The sequence below is a fragment of the Delphinus delphis genome, chromosome 9 (assembly GCF_949987515.2).
Source record: "Delphinus delphis chromosome 9, mDelDel1.2, whole genome shotgun sequence".
Lineage (NCBI taxonomy): Eukaryota > Metazoa > Chordata > Mammalia > Artiodactyla > Delphinidae > Delphinus > Delphinus delphis.
The window spans coordinates 61,728,884-61,746,774 of NC_082691.1; the positions used below are offsets into that span (position 1 = coordinate 61,728,884).

A 17,891-nucleotide genomic window follows, 5' to 3' on the forward strand; every position below is an offset into this window, starting at 1 on the left:
CTGATGGTGGACCCCAGTGAGAGCAGTGTGGGCAGAGCACTCTGGTTTAGCACCGTGGGCCTCTCCCTGTCCGTCTCTGGGACCCTCGAGGGCCCTAGTCTCAGGAAATGCTTGCTGCTCCTTAAAGGTGCTCTCAAGCTTCCCCAGCTCATCCTTTTGACCAAGTCTGACTGATTCTCCCAAATTCAGCTTGAGCTCAGCTCTTCAGAGAGGCCCAGCAGACCAGCTTCTTGATCCAAAGAGGAGAAGCGATTCCCGTGGCACTCGGTGTGTTCTTTCCTCGGTCAATCACTTATCACGCTGTTGCCATCGCAGGCTTGTCTCCTGCTCCAGCCTGTGGACTCCTTTAAATCGGGGACTTTGGTTTATACATCTCTGTGTTCCAAGCACTCAGCACAGGGCCTGGCCTTGAAAGGAGCTCAGTGCACACAAATGGATCAATGTCTGCAGGGGCGCACTTGTGATTCTTCTGTGAGAGGAGAATGCGATCTGGTTGCCATGGTGCTGAGAGAGAGATTTCTCCACCTGCTGTTTCCAAAAGGAACAAGGCACAGTGAGCTGACTGCATTTGGGCATCTGGCCAGCAGGGTCTGCAGAATCCAGCAAGATGGATGCGGTGCTAACCCTGAGGTGGCCGAGACACTTTTCCAGCTATGCAGACCTTTCTGCCCTTTTCGCCCAGGCAGGTAAGCTGTCAAGTACCAACAAAAAATTGTCTTCTTTCTGTCCTTGGCAGATTTAAAGGGCTCCTCTTTTGCCAATATTCCCTTAGCTCTCATGGCAGTTTTTTCTCTCCCCTTGCACTGTTCTTTCTACCTCCTTGCCCACTGCTACCCTAAGACAGGGGCTTCCAAACTATAGCCTGTGGGCCAAATCCTCAGAGGACCTCAGTCTTTTCCTAAAGGCTGTCTTCACCTGATTGGATGAGACCCACCTACATTGTGGAGATTTACTTTACTCGAAGTTGACGGATTTAAATGTTAATCTCATCTAAAAAATTCCTTCATAGCCACATCCAGATGTGTTTGCCCAAATATCTGGACACTGTGGCCTAGCCAAGGTGACATAACATTAAACATCACACTGTATGGCCCAGTGCTGGTCAACGGGATGTCAGCAGAAGTTGTTGAGCGGGGAGGGCTCCTGAAGAGGGAGGCAGCTATGCTTGCCCACGTTCTGTTATTTCTTCCTCATCCTTCCTGCCCAAGAGGTGAGCCTGGTGTTCGGCACTTCACTAGCCATCTTGAACTCGCCCTGGAAAAGTCAAGAGAAGCTCAAAGAACTCAATATCCTCAAGCCCCGCATCTGCCCTGGACTTGTCACCTTTGGGCTTCTTCTCAGATGAGAGAAAAACAGAGCACTGTGTTATTATGCCTGCTGTTCATGTCTCTGTTGCTTGCGGCCAGAAGCGATTCCTGACTAATACTCTCTGCTTCTTGGCCATTCAGACCTCTCTCAGGTCTGAGCATTCTTGAGCCAGGCCCCCAGGCTCCCACTGAGACTCCCGGCTGTCCCTCCAGTAGGTGTCCTGTCATTTGGGCTAGCCTGAATGGGATCTTGTTTGTATCCAAGAACTCTCCCCGGTATAAAGCATAAGCCAGGTGGGAAGGACTAAGGGGATGAGGGGCATGATGGGGGTGAGGGGGCGGTGGAGATGAAAGAACATGTTCCAGGTAGAGATATGAGTATGTGCAGAGGCCAAAGGTGAAAGACCATGCCTCCTGCAGGATAGTAAGGCTGGATCATAGAGTGCAAGGGAGGACTGGCTAGAGTGAGGCTGAGAGGTAGGCTATGGTGAGAATGGATTTTAACCCCAAGGGTAAGGGGAGTCGTGGGCAGGTTCTATGTGTGTATGTATAGGTCACATGACCATATTTCCAAACTGGGAAGCTCACTGCAATTGTAGCAAGGAGAAAGGATTACAAGGGGCCAGTCTGAAGACAGCAACCTGTTGCAGGGATGCAGGTAAGGAATGATGGAGGCAGTGGGGAAAGAAGAAACAAATTTTAGAGAGGTTTGGAGATAAAAGAGTCAAGAACTATATTTGAAGGGTAAAGGCGAAAAAGATGTCAAGTTCAGAATCAAGAATTCTGTCTTGATGAATGGATAAAGAAGATGTGGTATATATACACAAAGCAGTATTACTCAGCCATAAAAAAGAATGAAATATTGCCATTTGCAATAACATAAGTGGACTTATAGAATATCATACTAAGTTAAGTAAGACAGAGAAGGACAAGATTATATGATATCACTTATATATGGAATCTAAAAGATATGAATGAATTTATTGACAAAACAGACACAGACTCACAGAAAACAAACTTATGGTTACCAAAGGGGAAAGGGGAGGGGAAGAATAAATTAGGAGTTTGGGATTAACATATACACACTACTATATAGAAAATAGACAAATAACAAGGATTTACTGTATAGCACAGGGAACTATACTCAGTATCTCATAAACTTACAATGGAAAAGAATCTGGAAAAATATATATATATACACAATTGAATCACTTTGCTGTATACCTGAAACTAACATAATACTGTAAATCAACTATACTCCAATAAAATAAAGAATTCTGTCTTGAGCACCCAGATGGATACCATTTTTTCCCTCCAGCAGGCAGTTTAGCATCCTCACACCACACCCCTGTACCTGTGGAAGTGTTCTCGGACCAAAGAACACACTGTCTCTCATCTCTCCCCTGGAGTCACAATGGTCACAGCCTTTCAGATGGTCTCAGGCTGCATCATCAAAGGTACTGAGTTCAGAACAAGGCAGGTGATGCTCCTGCCCTCTTGACTCTGGTTAGAACATATACCAGGTGTATTGTGTCTAGTCTTGGTCCCTAACCACAAAGAGAAGTTTAACAACTGGAGCTTGTCCAGGTAAGGCGACCGTCAGGAAACCACAGCAACGAGGGCGTTCTGAGGGACCGGGGACCAGACAAACTTTAAGGGGATGAGCCTCCTGTGCGTAAATGTCTAAAGGCGGAGGGAGCAGAGGGTTCTCAGTGGCCCTAGGACACAGCAAGGACTGCTGGGCCGAAGCTGTAGGGATGCAGATTTTTGCAACGTAAAAACCCCGTGTGGACAGGAAGCCTGGGGACGGAATGAACAGCCCATGCTGAGAGGGGTCTGGAGGGCAGCCGAGGGGTTCCCCCTCCCAGATGCCAGGGACATGTGGAACAGAGACCACAGATCAAATGCCCACGGGTGCCAGGTGAGGCACTCAGAGGAGCGGTCCAGCTAAAGGCACAAAAATTCAAAATTAAAACCAATGGCAGCAACAGCAAGCACTGTGCACGTGGAACAAAGTCTGCTGCAGAGGTGGGACTGAGTGGATGCACAGCCTCTGCGCAGGAATGTGGGGCGGCGTGTATCATTTCCTGGGGCTGCCATAACCAAGTCCCCCAAACTGCGTGGCTTCAGAGAAATTTATCATCTCTCAGTTCTGGAGGCTAGAAGTCCAAAATCAAAGTGATGGTGGGGTCGTGCTCCCTCGGAAGCTTCTGAGGAAGGATCCTTCCAGCTTCTAGCAGCCCCAGGTGTTTCTTGGCTTCTGGCAGCAGGACTCCAATCTCTGCCTCCGTCTCCACGCGGCCATCTTTCCCCTGTGTTTCCCTCTTCTTACAGACACCAGTCACATTGGAGTAGAGGTCCACCCTACTCCAGTAGGAACTCATCTTAACTTAATTAGTTACATCTGCCCTGACCCTATTTCCAAATGAGGTCATATTCTGAGGTGACCTTGTCTTTTTGAGGGACACAATTCAAACCATAACTGGGAGTCTGAGGTCCCGTCCAGCTGGAGACATGTCAACCTAGAGGCAGCCACTAGCTTTGGTGAATTTGTGTGGTTTTGCTGTCTTGTCTTCCCAGCTTGCGTAAGCTTTCTCCTCCCCACCTAACTGGCAAAGCCAGAGCCCCACTGATATTTAGGGACTGACCCACCCTGTCTCTGCCAGACAGGTGTAGAGGGTCGGGATGCCTTAAGGAAGGGCTGAGAAGGGGCTCCAGGGCTTCCCTGTGGTCACTCTCTGGGGCCTGGGTCTCTGGGGCTCAGAAGTCTGGCTCAGAGGCTACTTCCCGCACGAAGGCCCCAGAAGCTGGGCCTGCATAGGGCTGTCACAGCGCTCACGCTGCGTAGCTGCTGGTTTGTGCGGAGATGCTCCCCTCTGCTGGGCAGAGGGAAATCTGCTGTCCTTCCATTTCTTAGGGGTTTGTCTCCCTAAGTCGCAAGTTCACAAACCCACAGTAAACACAGTCAGGGGCCAGAGGCCAGCAGGGCCAGTTCCCCCATTTTTCAGTGGGGGAGATTGAGGCTGGAGAGGGGAAAGGCCTTGTGTAAGGCCACACAGAGACCAGACGTGTGCCACCTCCCTCCCACACCAAGGTCTGGGAAGCATCTCTTAGGATCCTGGAGGCGCGGGCTCGAAGAAAGCCAGGGTGGGGCTCCTGGGAAGCCTGCATACAGCTGAGCTTGGAGGAAAAATGGCCAGAGAAGGAGAAGGCAAAGAAGGTGGGCACCTTACTTCAAGTACAGGCCTCAGAAAGCTGGCCAGGTACCGACCCGGCGAAGAGAACCAGGACCGCCAGTCAGTCCACTCACTGGACGATTCCCCATCAGCCTGTGTGAGTGATCCCAGCATAGCCTAACTCCATACTCCTAAGAAGTCATGTACATACAGAACTTTTGTAAGTCAGATGCTCTTTGTACCCTCTCCCTCCTTCTCCTGTGTCCCAGATACCCTGACCATCTTTCTCATACGTGGCCCAGTGGTAGCACAGTAGTTAGGGCAAGTTTACTGCTCTAACAGGTAGCCCAGAAGGCATCACAGCTCAAACGCAATGGAAACTTACTTTTTGCTTGTCAACAGTTCACGGAGTTTATCAGAAAGGGTTGGGGCGAGGGGCTCTGTCCCCCATAGTCTCTCAGGGACCAGGCTCTGCCGTCTTTAACATATGGACATCGAGAGACAATCAGCAGAAAAGGGAAGAGCGTAGAGGATGACACACAGGAGTTCTCCTAAGCCAGGCTGGGAAGTGCTGTACAGTACATTTTAGTCATGTTCCATACGCTAGAACACAAAGGATCCAGAAAGGCCAAGAACAACCTGGGTTACATGGTGGTCTGATGGGAGGTGTGGCAAGAATACACCTCACAGACCTCCTCCCACAGCTGCTGCTCTTTGGAATCCATGACAGAGCTTGTGCCAAAGCACGCCTCCTACAGGCTGCTCCCTGCCAGTGACTGAGTGCAGCTGATGCACTGAGGCAGCTGGCTCCTTGAAGTACAGCGGACTCCTGTACTGTCAACTTTCGTTCCAGAACTCCCAGTGGCTTTGCTGAACCTTCCTTAGACTATGTGGCAGGTTAGGATGCTTCACCCAACTGTCATTCCCTCTTTCCTTCCCTTGGGGTCAGACTTGCATCATGGTCTGGTGGTTCTCCCAGTCTCCCTGGCTTCCTCCCGCTTTCCTTTCACAGAGGTGTTTCTCTTAATAAAATCCTTGCACACTCAATCCCATCTTGGTGTCTGCATCTTGGAGGACTCAGTCTAGCACAGGAGACTACGCCCTGGTATTCGGACTACCCCAACTCTCGTTGGGGTCATTTAACCCAGGTGGTGAAGATGGACCAGACTTGTTTGAACAAAAGATGCTCTGGGTAATCCCAGAACCTGCTAATTTCATATAGACAGGTACCAGGGGTTAGGATTTCAACATACTTTTTTGGGGGGAGGTGCAATTCAACTCATATCAGTCTTCACCTTTGGTTGGGCCTCCAGTACCAGCCTGACTCCTGTCCACATTTCCCCAACAGGGTTACTCTAACTGTTCTTCACAAGGGCTTTTCCAAACCTTCTCCACCCTCTTCAACATTTCAGCCCTGCAACTTTTCCTTTCATATTCAACAAATGACTTTACCTACCCCTTCACAGAAAAACAGACACCGACAGAAGGGGGGTCCCTTAATCTCACGCCGTGTCTGCCTATCACTTTCTCCATCTGAAGGCTTTTCCTGTCCTACTCACCGTGTTTTTCCTCAAGTCTAATCTATGTTCTCTTTTTTGGATCCCTTTCCTCTGATGTAGGGGCCCTGCATGTCTCCCAATTTTCTCCACATCAGGAAATGACACCACACCACAATCTACCCCACTGGCTCATGCTAAAATATCTACAAGCCCATCTTTTTTTTTTTTTTTGGCGGTACGCGGGCCTCTCACTGTTGTGGCCTCTCCCGTTGCGGAGCACAGGCTCTGGACGCGCAGGCTCAGAAGCCATGGCTCACGGGCCCAGCCGCTCCACGGCATGTGGGGTCTTCCCGGACTGGGGCACGAACCCGTGTCCCCTGCATCGGCAGGTGGACTCTCAACCACTGCGCCACCAGGGAAGCCCAAGCCCATCTTTATTATTTGCTTTTCCTGACTCTCCTTCATCCTCCAACACAACTAATCTACAGCATGTATGATTTGCTTTACCTTCAGAATATTTCCTAAATCCAACCCCTTTCAGTATCACCACTATTACTACTCTGATCTAGGCAATCTAATGGGCAACTATGGGTAACGACCTCTTAACTGGTCTCACCACCTCCACTGTTAAGTTATTTCAGCCCAATCTCCACACACAGCCAGAATGATCATCTTAAAAGACACATCAGACCATTCACTCCCCTGCTTCAAATGTTTCAATGACTTCCCTTTGCACTGAAAATAAATAATTTTTTTTTTAACCATGGCCAACAAGGTCTATATGATCTGGTCTCTGTTTACTTCTCTGATATTATTTCATGCTTCTCTCCTCTTCACTCACAACATTCCAAGCACGTGGGTTTTCCTACTGTTCTTTACACAGACCAAGTAGGTAATGCTATTACCTCAGATCTTCTCATGGCTGATTCCTTGTCAGCTTTATAGCCTTCAAATGTCACCTCCTGAAGGAGGCCTGACCATCTATCTACAGACCACCTTGACCTCAGATCATGCTCTATACAATTTCTCCACTTTGTTATTTTTAGAGTCTTTATCACTGTCTGAAACTATTTACAAATCAGTTCATTTTTATCTTGCCAGTCTGGTCCCAAAGAACGTAAGCTCCTTGTGAACAGGAAGTCTGTCTGCCTTGTTCATTGCTGTCCCTCCAGTGTCTAGAACAATGTCTGGCACCTAGTAGGCACTCTGTAAATGTCACTGAACGACTATGTGACAGGTGCCAGGGTTTTTAAGCAGCATGAAAGATTCAGGTAGGCCACTGTCTCTCTGCTGGGACATTCACTGAACGAGTCCTAAGAAGTCCCTTGAAGGCTAATCGTCTGGTCACCTGCATGCCAAGCTGGAACACAGGAAACCTTTCAAAGGCTAGGAGTCCCGGCACTTGGATCCAGCCTCCCTAGGGGTACTGCATAAGCGTTTCTCACCGAGACCCTGGCACTGTGGCCAGAATGGTGTTTCGGAACACTTGCTGGTCTCCGTTTCTTGAGATCTGCAGACCTTGGTTCCCTGTCTCAGAGAAAATCCTGCCACTCTAGCCACTTCTGCTCCTCACTTTCCAAGCCCCTGGTTGGGCATCTTTCCCCATGCCCCCTAATTGCACAGTGTTAGAAGGTAAAAGTCTTCCTTTAACTATGCCCTGGGAATCAAGGAGGGAAGAAAAGGGAAGCAGTTTTCTTTCTCCTGATGCTTCTACATCAGTAAAATCAAACCAGAAATTAATCTGATGATAAACTCATCTGCCTCAGCCATAGACGACTTCACTCAGGTTCAAGGGATCTTGCCTCCTTATTCTTAGAGGACAGAAGCTGAAATAAACCTTTGCTAAGGCAGGCTGGAGGCTGAGACAAAACTTTGTTAATGACCCAGGAGCCAGAAAAGAAAGTCAGTGAGACAGAAGCAAGGAAGCTAGATCAGCCGGAGCACAGGGTGTGTTCACTCACCCTGCATTTAAAATCTTTTTCAGGCCATCTCCCTGCTTGAGCCCCCATTTGAGCTGCCTGCACCTAAGGGAAGAAGACCCAGAAAATCAAGCCTTGGAGACCTCTGCGTCTCAAGTAAAAGGTAAATGTTTACCGAACAACTGTATGACAGGTTCCTGGCTCTTCTGTACATAGTAACGAGATTCATGGAGGACACTATTCTTACGGCTGTGACACTGTCACTGTCAAAGCCCCACAAGGTCTCTTGAAGGCCAACAGTTTGGCCACTCACTTCTCAAGAAAAGGGATTGTATGGTCAATTCAGGGGAGAACTCTGTATTAGTTATCTATTTTTTGTGTAACAAATGACCCCAAAATCTAACAGCTTAAAAACCAACAAATATCGGGACTCCCCTGGCAGTCCAGGGGTTAGGACTCCACACTTGCACTGCCGGGGCCTGGGTTCCATCCCTGGTCGGGGAACTGAGATCCCACAAGCCACAGGGCAGGGCCAAAAAAAACCCCCCCAAATGCCCAGAAAACCAACAAAAAAGAAAACCAACAAATATTTATTACCTCACAGTTTTTGTAGGTCAGAAATTTGGGAGCAGTTTAGCTGGGTGGTTCTGGATTAGGACCTTCCAGAAGGTTGCAGTCAAGATGTTGGCTGGAACAAAACAAGGCTGCCCACTCTCACCACTCTTATTCAACAGAGTTTTGGAAGTTATAGCCACAGAAATCAGAGAAGAAAAGGAAATAAAAGGAATCCAAATCGGAAAAGAAGAAGTAAAGCTGTCACTGTTTGCAGATGACATGTTACTCTATGACATAAATCACAGCAAGATCCTTTCTGACCTCCCCTCCCAGAGAAATGGAAATAAAAACAAAAATAAACAAATGGGACCTAATGAAACTTCAAAGCTTTTGCACAGCAAAGGAAACCATAAACAAGACCAAAAGACAACCCTCAGAATGGGAGAAAATATTTGCAAATGAAGCAACTGACAAAGGATTAATCTCCAAAATTTATAAGCAGCTCATGCAGCTTAATAACAAAAAAACAAACAACCCAATCCAAAAATGGGCAGAAGACCTAAATAGACATTTCTCCAAAGAAGATATACAGATTGCCAACAAACACATGAAAGAATGCTCAACATCATTAAGTATTAGAGAAATGCAAATCAAAACTACAATGAGATATCATCTCACACCAGTCAGAATGGCCATCATCAAAAAATCTAGAAACAATAAATGCTGGAGAGGGTGTGGAGAAAAGGGAACCCTCTTGCACTGTTGGTGGGAATGTAAATTGATACAGCCACTGTGGAGAACAGTATAGAGGTTCCTTAAAAAACTACAAATAGAGCTACCATATGACCCAGCAATCCCACTACTGGGCATACACCCTGAGAAAACCATAATTCAAAAAGAGTCATGTACCAAAATGTTCATTGCAGCTCTATTTACAATAGCCCGGAGATGGAAACAACCTAAGTGTCCATCATCGGATGAATGGATAAAGAAGATGTGGCACATATATACAATGGAATATTACTCAGCCATAAAAAGAAACGAAACTGAGCTATTTGTAATGAGGTGGATAGACCTAGAGTCTGTCATACAGAGTGAAGTTAAGTCAGAAAGAGAGAGACAAATACTGTATGCTAACACATATATATGGAATTAAAAAAAAAATGTCATGAAGAACCTAGGGGTAAGACAGGAATAAAGACACAGACCTACTAGAGAATGGACTTGAGGATGTGGGGAGGGGGAAGGGTAAGCTGTGACAAAGCGAGAGAGAGGCATGGACATATATACACTACCAAACGTAAGGTAGGTAGCTAGTGGCAAGCAGCCGCATAGCACAGGGAGATCAGCTCGGTGCTTTGTGACCGCCTGGAGGGGTGGTATAGGGAGGGTGGGAGGGAGGGAGACGTAAGAGGGAAGAGATATGGGAACATATGTATAACTGATTCACTTTGATATAAAGCAGAAACTAACACACCATTGTAAAGCAATTATACTCCAATAAAGATGTAAAAAAAAAAAAAAGATGTTGGCTGGTGCTGCAGTCATCTGAAAGCCAGACTGGGGCTAGAACTTGTTTCCTAGGTGGCTCAGTCACTTGGCTTATGGTAAGAGGATTCAGCTCTGCATTGGCCATTGGCACTAATCATAAAAAAGCTGGACTGCCTATACTCACATGAGACTAAATAGGTTTAAAGATAAGAGGTATATTTAGAGATGAACATTTCAGAATAACAAAAATGTCATTTGGCAAGAAGATGTAACAATTACAAATGTGTATGTGCTGAATAAATTCAAAATATGTGAAGCAAACGTGACAGAACTAAAGGGAGAAATAGACAAATTCACAGTCATAGAGATTTTCACATCCTCTTAGTTATGGATAGAACCAGTAGACAAAAAAATTAATAATGAAGAGGACCTGAACAGCATCATGAACCACCTTGTCTAGCTGACATTTATAAAACACTAAACATAACAACTGCATAATGCACGTTCTTTTTAAGGCATGGAACGGTCACCAAGGTGTGCCATATGTTGGGTCATAAAACTGATCGGAGTCAGCAAATTTCAAAAGTTTTTCCCAGAGCACAGAAGAATTAAACTAGAAAGTAATTCTAAAAATAATAAGATATGTTTAAAAGCCCCAACTATTTGAAAATTAAATAATGCTCCTCTCAAGAACTAATAGGACAAGGAAGAAATCATAAGGAAAATTAGAATTTTGGACTAAATGGAAATAAAAACAACAATCAAATTTTGGGGATTCAACTAGAACAGTACTTAGAGGCAAATCTATAGTTTTAAATGTTTGATTTAGGAAAGGAGAAAGGTTTACAATAAATTATCTAGGTTTCTACGTTGAGAAGCCAGAAAAAGAAGGGCAATTTAAACCCAAATTAAGTAAAAGGAAAAATGATAAAGATAAAAGTAGAAATCAATGTAATAGAAAATGGACAAAACAATAGAGGGTATTAACAGAGCCCACGAGGGAACTTTGTGAGTTGAGGGAAACGCTCATTATCTTGTTTGGGATGTGGGTTATAAGTGGGAATTCCTTTGTTAAAATCCATTGAACTATGCTTAAGATTTGTACATTACAATGTATGCAAATTTCACTCCTTCAAATAAAGAACTTTAATAAAGAAAGAAAATAATATGACCATGTGTAGTCAGTGCTAGGGCCTCTTCCAGAGCCTTGAGAGAGTGCATCCAAACGAGGAGGTTCCCATGCTCACTAAAAGCTTCACCAGCTTCGTGAGTTGCACGGCAAAACTGCCACTCCCCTCCACTCCCTGCCCCAGCCTCATATTCTGGTCTCCACTCTCAGTAGTTGTGTGACCATAGCTGTTTAATATCTTAGTGTCTTCAATCCTGAATTTGTAAAATGGGAATTATGTAGCCTGTCTCACTGGATTGGTGAGTAAATTACACGAGGTAACTCAGAACACTAACTGGTACCTAGTGAGCGTTCAAAGAATATAAGTCATTATTACTGTCTTGCAGAAGTAGTTTCCTAAGGAAAACCACTTAGGAAATTCTACTAAGGGCCATGTGGACCTAATGGGGTGTCCTGAGCAGAGGTGCAACAAGCACAGCTTTGTCTTTTAGAAATACTCACTGAGGCAGCAGTGGGGAGGATGAACTGGAGCAGGGAAAGGATAGATTTGGAGACTAGTGATGAGACTATCCTCACATGAACACAGATGAGACATTACTGACCCAAAGAATTTTTTTTTTTTTTTTTTTTTTTTTTTTGCTATACACGGGCCTCTCACTGTTGTGGCCTCTCCCGTTGCGGAGCACAGGCTCCGGACGCGCAGGCTCAGCGGCCATGGCTCACGGACCCAGCCGCTCCGCGGCATGTGGGATCCTCCCGGACCGGGGCACGAACCCGTGTCCCCTGAATCGGCAGGCGGACTCTCAACCACTGCGCCACCAGGGAAGCCCCGACCCAAAGAATTTTTAAAAATATGTAACTGTATTCAAAGTGTACAGAATTTGAACATACACAAAAATGTAACTAAGAGTATGTGTAAAAATTTTAACTGCTTTGCATATTGAAAACTATTAATATAAATTCAAAATTACCTTTAAAATACAGCCAAGGGGCTTCCCTTGTGGCACAGTGGTTGGGAATCCTCCTACCAATGCAGGGGATATGGGTTCGAGCCCCGGTCTGGGAAGATCCCACATGCCGCGGAGCAACTGGGCCCGTGAGCCACACCTACTGAGCCTGCGCGTCTGGAGCCTGTGCTCCGCAACAAGAGAGGCCGCGACAGTGAGAGGCCCGCGCACCGCGATGAAGAGTGGCCCCCGCTCGCCACAACTAGAGAAAGCCCTCGCACAGAAACGAAGACCCAACACAGCCAAAAATAAATAAATAAATAAATTTAAAAATACAGCCAAATAAAAATTACGGTTAATAAATATCAAATTTTGAAATAAAAGTTGTAAAAATGCAAATAATTGTAAAATTTGTATGGAAATACAAAAGACCCTGAATAAACAAAACGATCTTGAGAAAGAAAAACAGAGCTGGAGGAATCATGCTCCCTGACTTCAGACTTTACTATATAAAGCTACAATAATCAAAACATAGTACTGGCGCAAAAACAGACAGATCAGTGGAACAGGATAGACAGCCCAGAAATAAACACACACACTTACGGTCAATTAATCTATGACAAAGGAGCCAAGAATATACACTGGAGAAAAGATAGTCTCTTCAATAAATGGTTCTGGGAAAATCAAACAGCTATATATAAAAGAATGAAATTGGAACATTCCCTCACACCATATACAAAAATAAAATCAAAATGTATTAAAGACCTAAATGTAAGACCAGAAACCACAAAACTCCTAAAGGAAAACAGAGGCAGAACATTCTTTGACATAAACTGTAGCAATATTTTTTTGGGATCTGTCTCCTAAAGCAAAGGAAATAAAAGCAAAAATAAACAAATGGGACCTAATTAAACTTAAAAGCTTTTGCACAACAAAGGAAACCATCGACAAAACAAAAAGGAACCTACTGAATAGGAGAAATATTTGCAATGCTATGACTGTTAAAGGGTTAATATCCAACATATATAAACAGCTCATACAACTCAAGATTAAAAAAAAAAAAAAAGGCAAAAACCCAAACAACCCTATTAAAAAAATGGGCAGAAGAACTGAATAGACATTTCTCCGAAGAGGAAAAGCAGGTGGCTAACAGGCATTTGAAAAGATGCTCAACATCGCTAATCCAAGGAAATGCAAAACAAAACCACAATGAGATGTCACCTCTCACCTGCCAGAATGGTTATCATCAAAAAGAACACAGATAACAAGGCTTCCCTGGTGGCGCAGTGGTTGAGAGTCCGCCTGCCGATGCAGGCGACACGGGTTCGTGCCCTGGTCCGGGAAGATCCCACATGCCGCGGAGGGGCTGGGCCCATGAGCCATGGCCGTTGAGCCTGCGCGTCCGGAGCCTGTGCTCCGCAACGGGAGAGGCCACAACAGAGAGAGGTCCGCGTACTGCAAAAAAAAAAAAAAAAAAGAATACAGATAACAAATATTGGTGAGGACGTGAAGAAAAGGGAACCCTCATAAACTGTTGGTGGGAATGTAAATTGGTGCAGCCACTGTGGAAAACAGTATGGCGGTTTCTCAAAAAACTAAAATATCACTTATATGTGGAGTCTAAAAAATTAAACTAGTGACTATAACAGAAAAGAAATAGACTCACAGATATAGAGAACAAACTATTGGTTACCAGTGGGGAGAGAGAAGGGGGAGGGGCAATATAGTGGCAAGGGATTAACAGGTACAAACTATTAGGTATAAAATAAGCTGCAAGGATATATTGTACAACACGGAGAACATAGCCAATATTTTATAATAACTATAAATGGAGTATAACCTTTAAAAATTGTGAATCACTGTCTCGTACACCTGTAACATATAATATTGTGTATCAACTATACTTCAATTAAAATTTTTTAAATTACCTATTAAAATAAAGCCAAATAAAAATTCTGATTAGTAAATATCAAATCTTGAAATAAAAGTTTTAAAAATACAAATTGTTTAATATTGCAGAAGGTCCTTCTGTACCTGCTCTGCTTATGGGAAATTGTGTGTACTTCTCCAGAACCACAAACCGGAACAGGAAGAGAATATGAAATTTCACAGTTCTGGGAAAGGTGACTTCACTCTGTTGAGCTTGTCTACTCTTGTATACTCCTAGGGTGGAACTGCTGGTCACCCATAAGGTGTGTATGGTTGGCTTCAGTAGCCACTGTCAAAGAGTTCTCCAAAGTGGCTGTACAAATCCACATTCCTCTCAGCTGTGTGCGAGAGTCCCAGAGCATCACTGCACTTTCCATCATTTCCATTTTAGGCATTCTGGTGGGTGTGTGCAATGCTATTTCTATAACTAATACATTCTTTATTTTTCTATTCCCTCTGTAGAAAGGGAATCCAGCTTTTGCAGCCAACCCGCCCTTGGGGCAGGAGGGAGGGAAGAAGCCATTTCCGGAGGGTCCATCAGCGGGGGCCTAACTACAAGAGGGAGGTCAGCTGAAGCAAGGCCAGGCAGAGGGAATCCCAGGCACCTGGACACTCATCTCCACTCTCTGGCACATTATCTTTTCCCAGACTTTCCTCATCTCTGCTGATTCAAATCTTGTTCGCCCTTCAAAGGCTGGTCAGCACTGATCTTCTCCAAAAAGCCCGTCATTCTTCCCCTTCCTTTCCCCAACTTTTGTCTTGACATTGGAAGGCATGGATGGGTGAAGGTGGGCAAATCATTAACCTCTCGATCTGTTTCCTTATCGGAGGATCATCTGAGCTGAGCAACACTGAGTCTAAGTCCTTATCTGATGTGATGTCTAATGAGCCTTTAAGAACCAGGGGGCGAAAGAACACAAACAGAAGTGTGTACTCCCGTCGGTCAGCCAGGGCGTCAGTGCCCCTGTACAAGCCTGTGCTCTGAAGGTCCTCGTGAGTTTCGGTCAGCATGTGTCGGATGGAGCTGCGTCCTTGAAGGCCCACTGACGCATAATCGTGCAAATCTGTTCGCTGGGGGGGGGGGGGGGGTCTACCTGGGACCTCGCAGCCCTCCCGTGCGCCCACTGTGGGGTAAGCCCTCTCGGGGCTCTGAGGGACTCCGGGTCCTTCCGGGATTTTGTGTCGAATCGGCTGGTGGCGACCCGACGCCGCGTCGGGGGTGGGGAATGTGCGGCTGCGCGCGCACCGCGGCGTTTACGCGGCGATTTCATCATGCACCCGGCCTGGCCGCGCGCGCCGCTTCCGCCGCCGCCCCCTCCGGACTTCCCAGGGCAGCGATCTCATGCCCTCTCTGCGCCCGGCGCTGCTTAGAGCCACCCGCGCCGCTCTGCTGCTGTCGCCGCTGCCCCGGCTCCCGGCCCGGCCTCCTCTTCTGCCCTGCCGGCCCATCAGCAAGCCAGCCCGCGCCCCGACCTCGTTCCCCGCTGCCGCCTCCCGGAGCAGCATGGATGGTGCGGGGGCTGAGGAGGTGCTGGCACCTCTCAGGCTAGCGGTGCGCCAGCAGGTACCGGCATTCTTCGCCTTCCCCTCAGCCCCGGCTCTCCTCTCCCTGGTCCCCTCCTTCTCCTCCTCTCTCTCTCTTCCCCGGGCACCGGTCCACCTCACCGATTATCCCTCTCCTTCATTCTCTGGAAGCCCTTGGTTTCTAGGCATCTTCCTCGCCTTCCCCACGTTGGACCCAAGTCCCCGCGTGCGCCGGCCACCTTCCCTCCGGTGGACCCCTGTCCTCCCCTCTCCTGGGGTGATTTCCTCGGATCCCTCGACGTTCTGCCTCCCTCCTCATGCGATCTGTTCTCCCTTCCCAATCCTTGTTACTGCCCGTACCACTTGCTTCTCCGATGGCGCTGGGATCTGTGACCCTTTGCTTCTCCTCCTGTCCTAGCTCAATAGCCTCAACTGAAGATTTCCAGTCCCTGCTGTGTTCTTTGTGCTTCCTGGGTGGCGAGATTCCTAATTCTTCCCTGATCAATTACGTGCCGAAGCTGCGGGTTCTCCTCTTCTCACTGCCTGACTCTTGTTTTTTAATCTTCAGGATGCTTTGAATAGTGTTTCCTCCTTGACATCTTCCTTCATTCGGTGCTTAGTTAGCAGAATGGTCCGTTGAGGAAATAAAAATAGTTGAAACGTGGATGTGGGGAGGTGTTGAACTTTTTTTTTTTTCGTTTCTAATAATGTGAGTTGATCGTCCTTCACTTCTGTCACCTTTTCTGGGTTCCCCAGAATGAGTGAGCTTTCAGATCGTAAACGTGGGAAGCTGTAAATGTCCCTGAGTGACTCGGTGAAGTCAGCCATCCTTCGTATGGAACATTTTGAAATTTGATTTTGCGGAAGGGAGGGAGGTTTCATGGGCTGGAGAGCTTGGTGATCTAATACAGGCCTCCTTTTCCTAGGGCACTGCATGAGTGTCAGAATTTAGAGAGGACAAGGAAAAGATTATTTCAAAGGGATTCTCACATCCAGTCAGGTAGAGCCAAAAGCTCGGAATAGGACCCCGAGGATTGATGACCTAGTAGTGAACACCGAATGGGTTTCTCCTGCACGGGCGCCTGATGCAATAACTTGCCTTAGCTATGGAGGGTGGATCCCTCCCTCGGAAATAATTCATTGGGGCAGAGCTGCCGAAAATTCGGCAAATTCTGCCACTTTATCTACTTCTTTCTAGTTTGAGCCTGACTGATTCAGTAGTGTTTTATTTTGAAATTTCACTATGGGCTTAATTTTTTCTTCATTCTTGATACCAAAGCTCTGTGAATGCTTATTCTCCATGTCCCTCCACCCACCCTTCCCAAATGAAATTAGGTGTGGTTCCTTTGTCTTTTCTCTAACTCTCAACTTTTTTTTTTTTTCCACTTCACTTTAGAAGGGAGAATACATCTAATTTGGAAAAACATACACCCAAACCCCTCCCTCTGCCACGTTAGCCTGGAACTGCAGTGCAAATTATCCATCTGTAGTAAGACTGTGGAACTAGTTAACTGAAGTAAACTTTGATGATGGAACAGCCTTCCGATGTTATTACTATCTTGTGTATTGTTTATGTTGGCTTGATTGTTAGTTTTTTGGTACTTCAAGGTATTTTTTGAATATGTAAGTTAGTTTTTGTTTTTTTCCGTACTTTTCCAGGACCACACATATATTAGTTAACTACCTGGAACTTTGAATCGCACTGATTCCAGGGTCAGTTGGAAGGGAATTTAAAGATCATCTAGTTAAACCGTTTTTTTTCCTTGGTTTTTTTGTTTGTTTGTTTGTTTGCTTATATGAGGAAATGAGACACACGGTCACTTCTTCTCATTCTACATACTTCCACTGTGAAGTTTGTGCAGTTGAAGGCATCCTTGGAGTGGGATTTTTTAAGGTGCTTAATAACTGGTCTTGTTAGTGGCATGTGTTTCCGATAAATATGTATTTCATATAAATTTCCCAATCTGCTATGCTACGTGGATGCTGTTTTTTAATGATTTGGTTTGTTGATTGACTGAAATGTATCAACAAACTACCATCTTATTTCCCCTTTCATTTCATAAAAGGAAGTGTATTTTAATACCAAAGAAAGGACAGACCATAACTCAGAATAAAGAACAGTCTTTTATATTTAGCAGGTTTAGCTTTGAAAAAAGGTCTAATACATTGTCTTTTTTTTTTCTTTTTTTCCCCCCTTTTACTGCATATTGGTGAAAACTTTGTCCTGGAGTATCTTGTTTGGGAACTATTGCTCTAGGGCAGTGGTTCTTAAAGTGTGGTCTGCAAATTCTTGGAGGTCTCCAAGGTCAAAACCATTTTTATAATAAAACTAAGAATGTTATTTGCATTTTACACTGTGTTGACATTTGCACTGATGGTGCAAAGCATGGTGAGTAGAACTGCTGGCCCTGAGCA

The 17,891-nt window shown here is 45.8% G+C and overlaps 1 protein-coding gene and 1 long non-coding RNA gene across 2 annotated transcripts in view; one reads left to right on the forward strand and one right to left on the reverse strand.

The window, feature by feature from the left end:
* Positions 1-14,978, reverse strand: part of LOC132431111 (uncharacterized) — a 51,728-nt gene extending 36,750 nt beyond the window's left edge. Inside the window, exons 1-2 of the long non-coding RNA XR_009520637.1 lie at positions 14,058-14,978; positions 13,252-13,478 (exon numbers count right to left, since the gene is read on the reverse strand). This is a non-coding gene — a long non-coding RNA (uncharacterized lncRNA). The remainder of the gene's footprint in view (positions 1-13,251; positions 13,479-14,057) is intronic.
* Positions 14,979-15,248: 270 nt separating this feature from the next.
* GARS1 (glycyl-tRNA synthetase 1) overlaps positions 15,249-17,891 on the forward strand; it is a 40,586-nt gene continuing 37,943 nt past the window's right edge. The window contains exon 1 of the mRNA XM_060020681.1: positions 15,249-15,516. Within this exon, the coding sequence (XP_059876664.1) occupies positions 15,295-15,516 (222 nt within the window). The 5' untranslated portion in view covers positions 15,249-15,294. The remainder of the gene's footprint in view (positions 15,517-17,891) is intronic.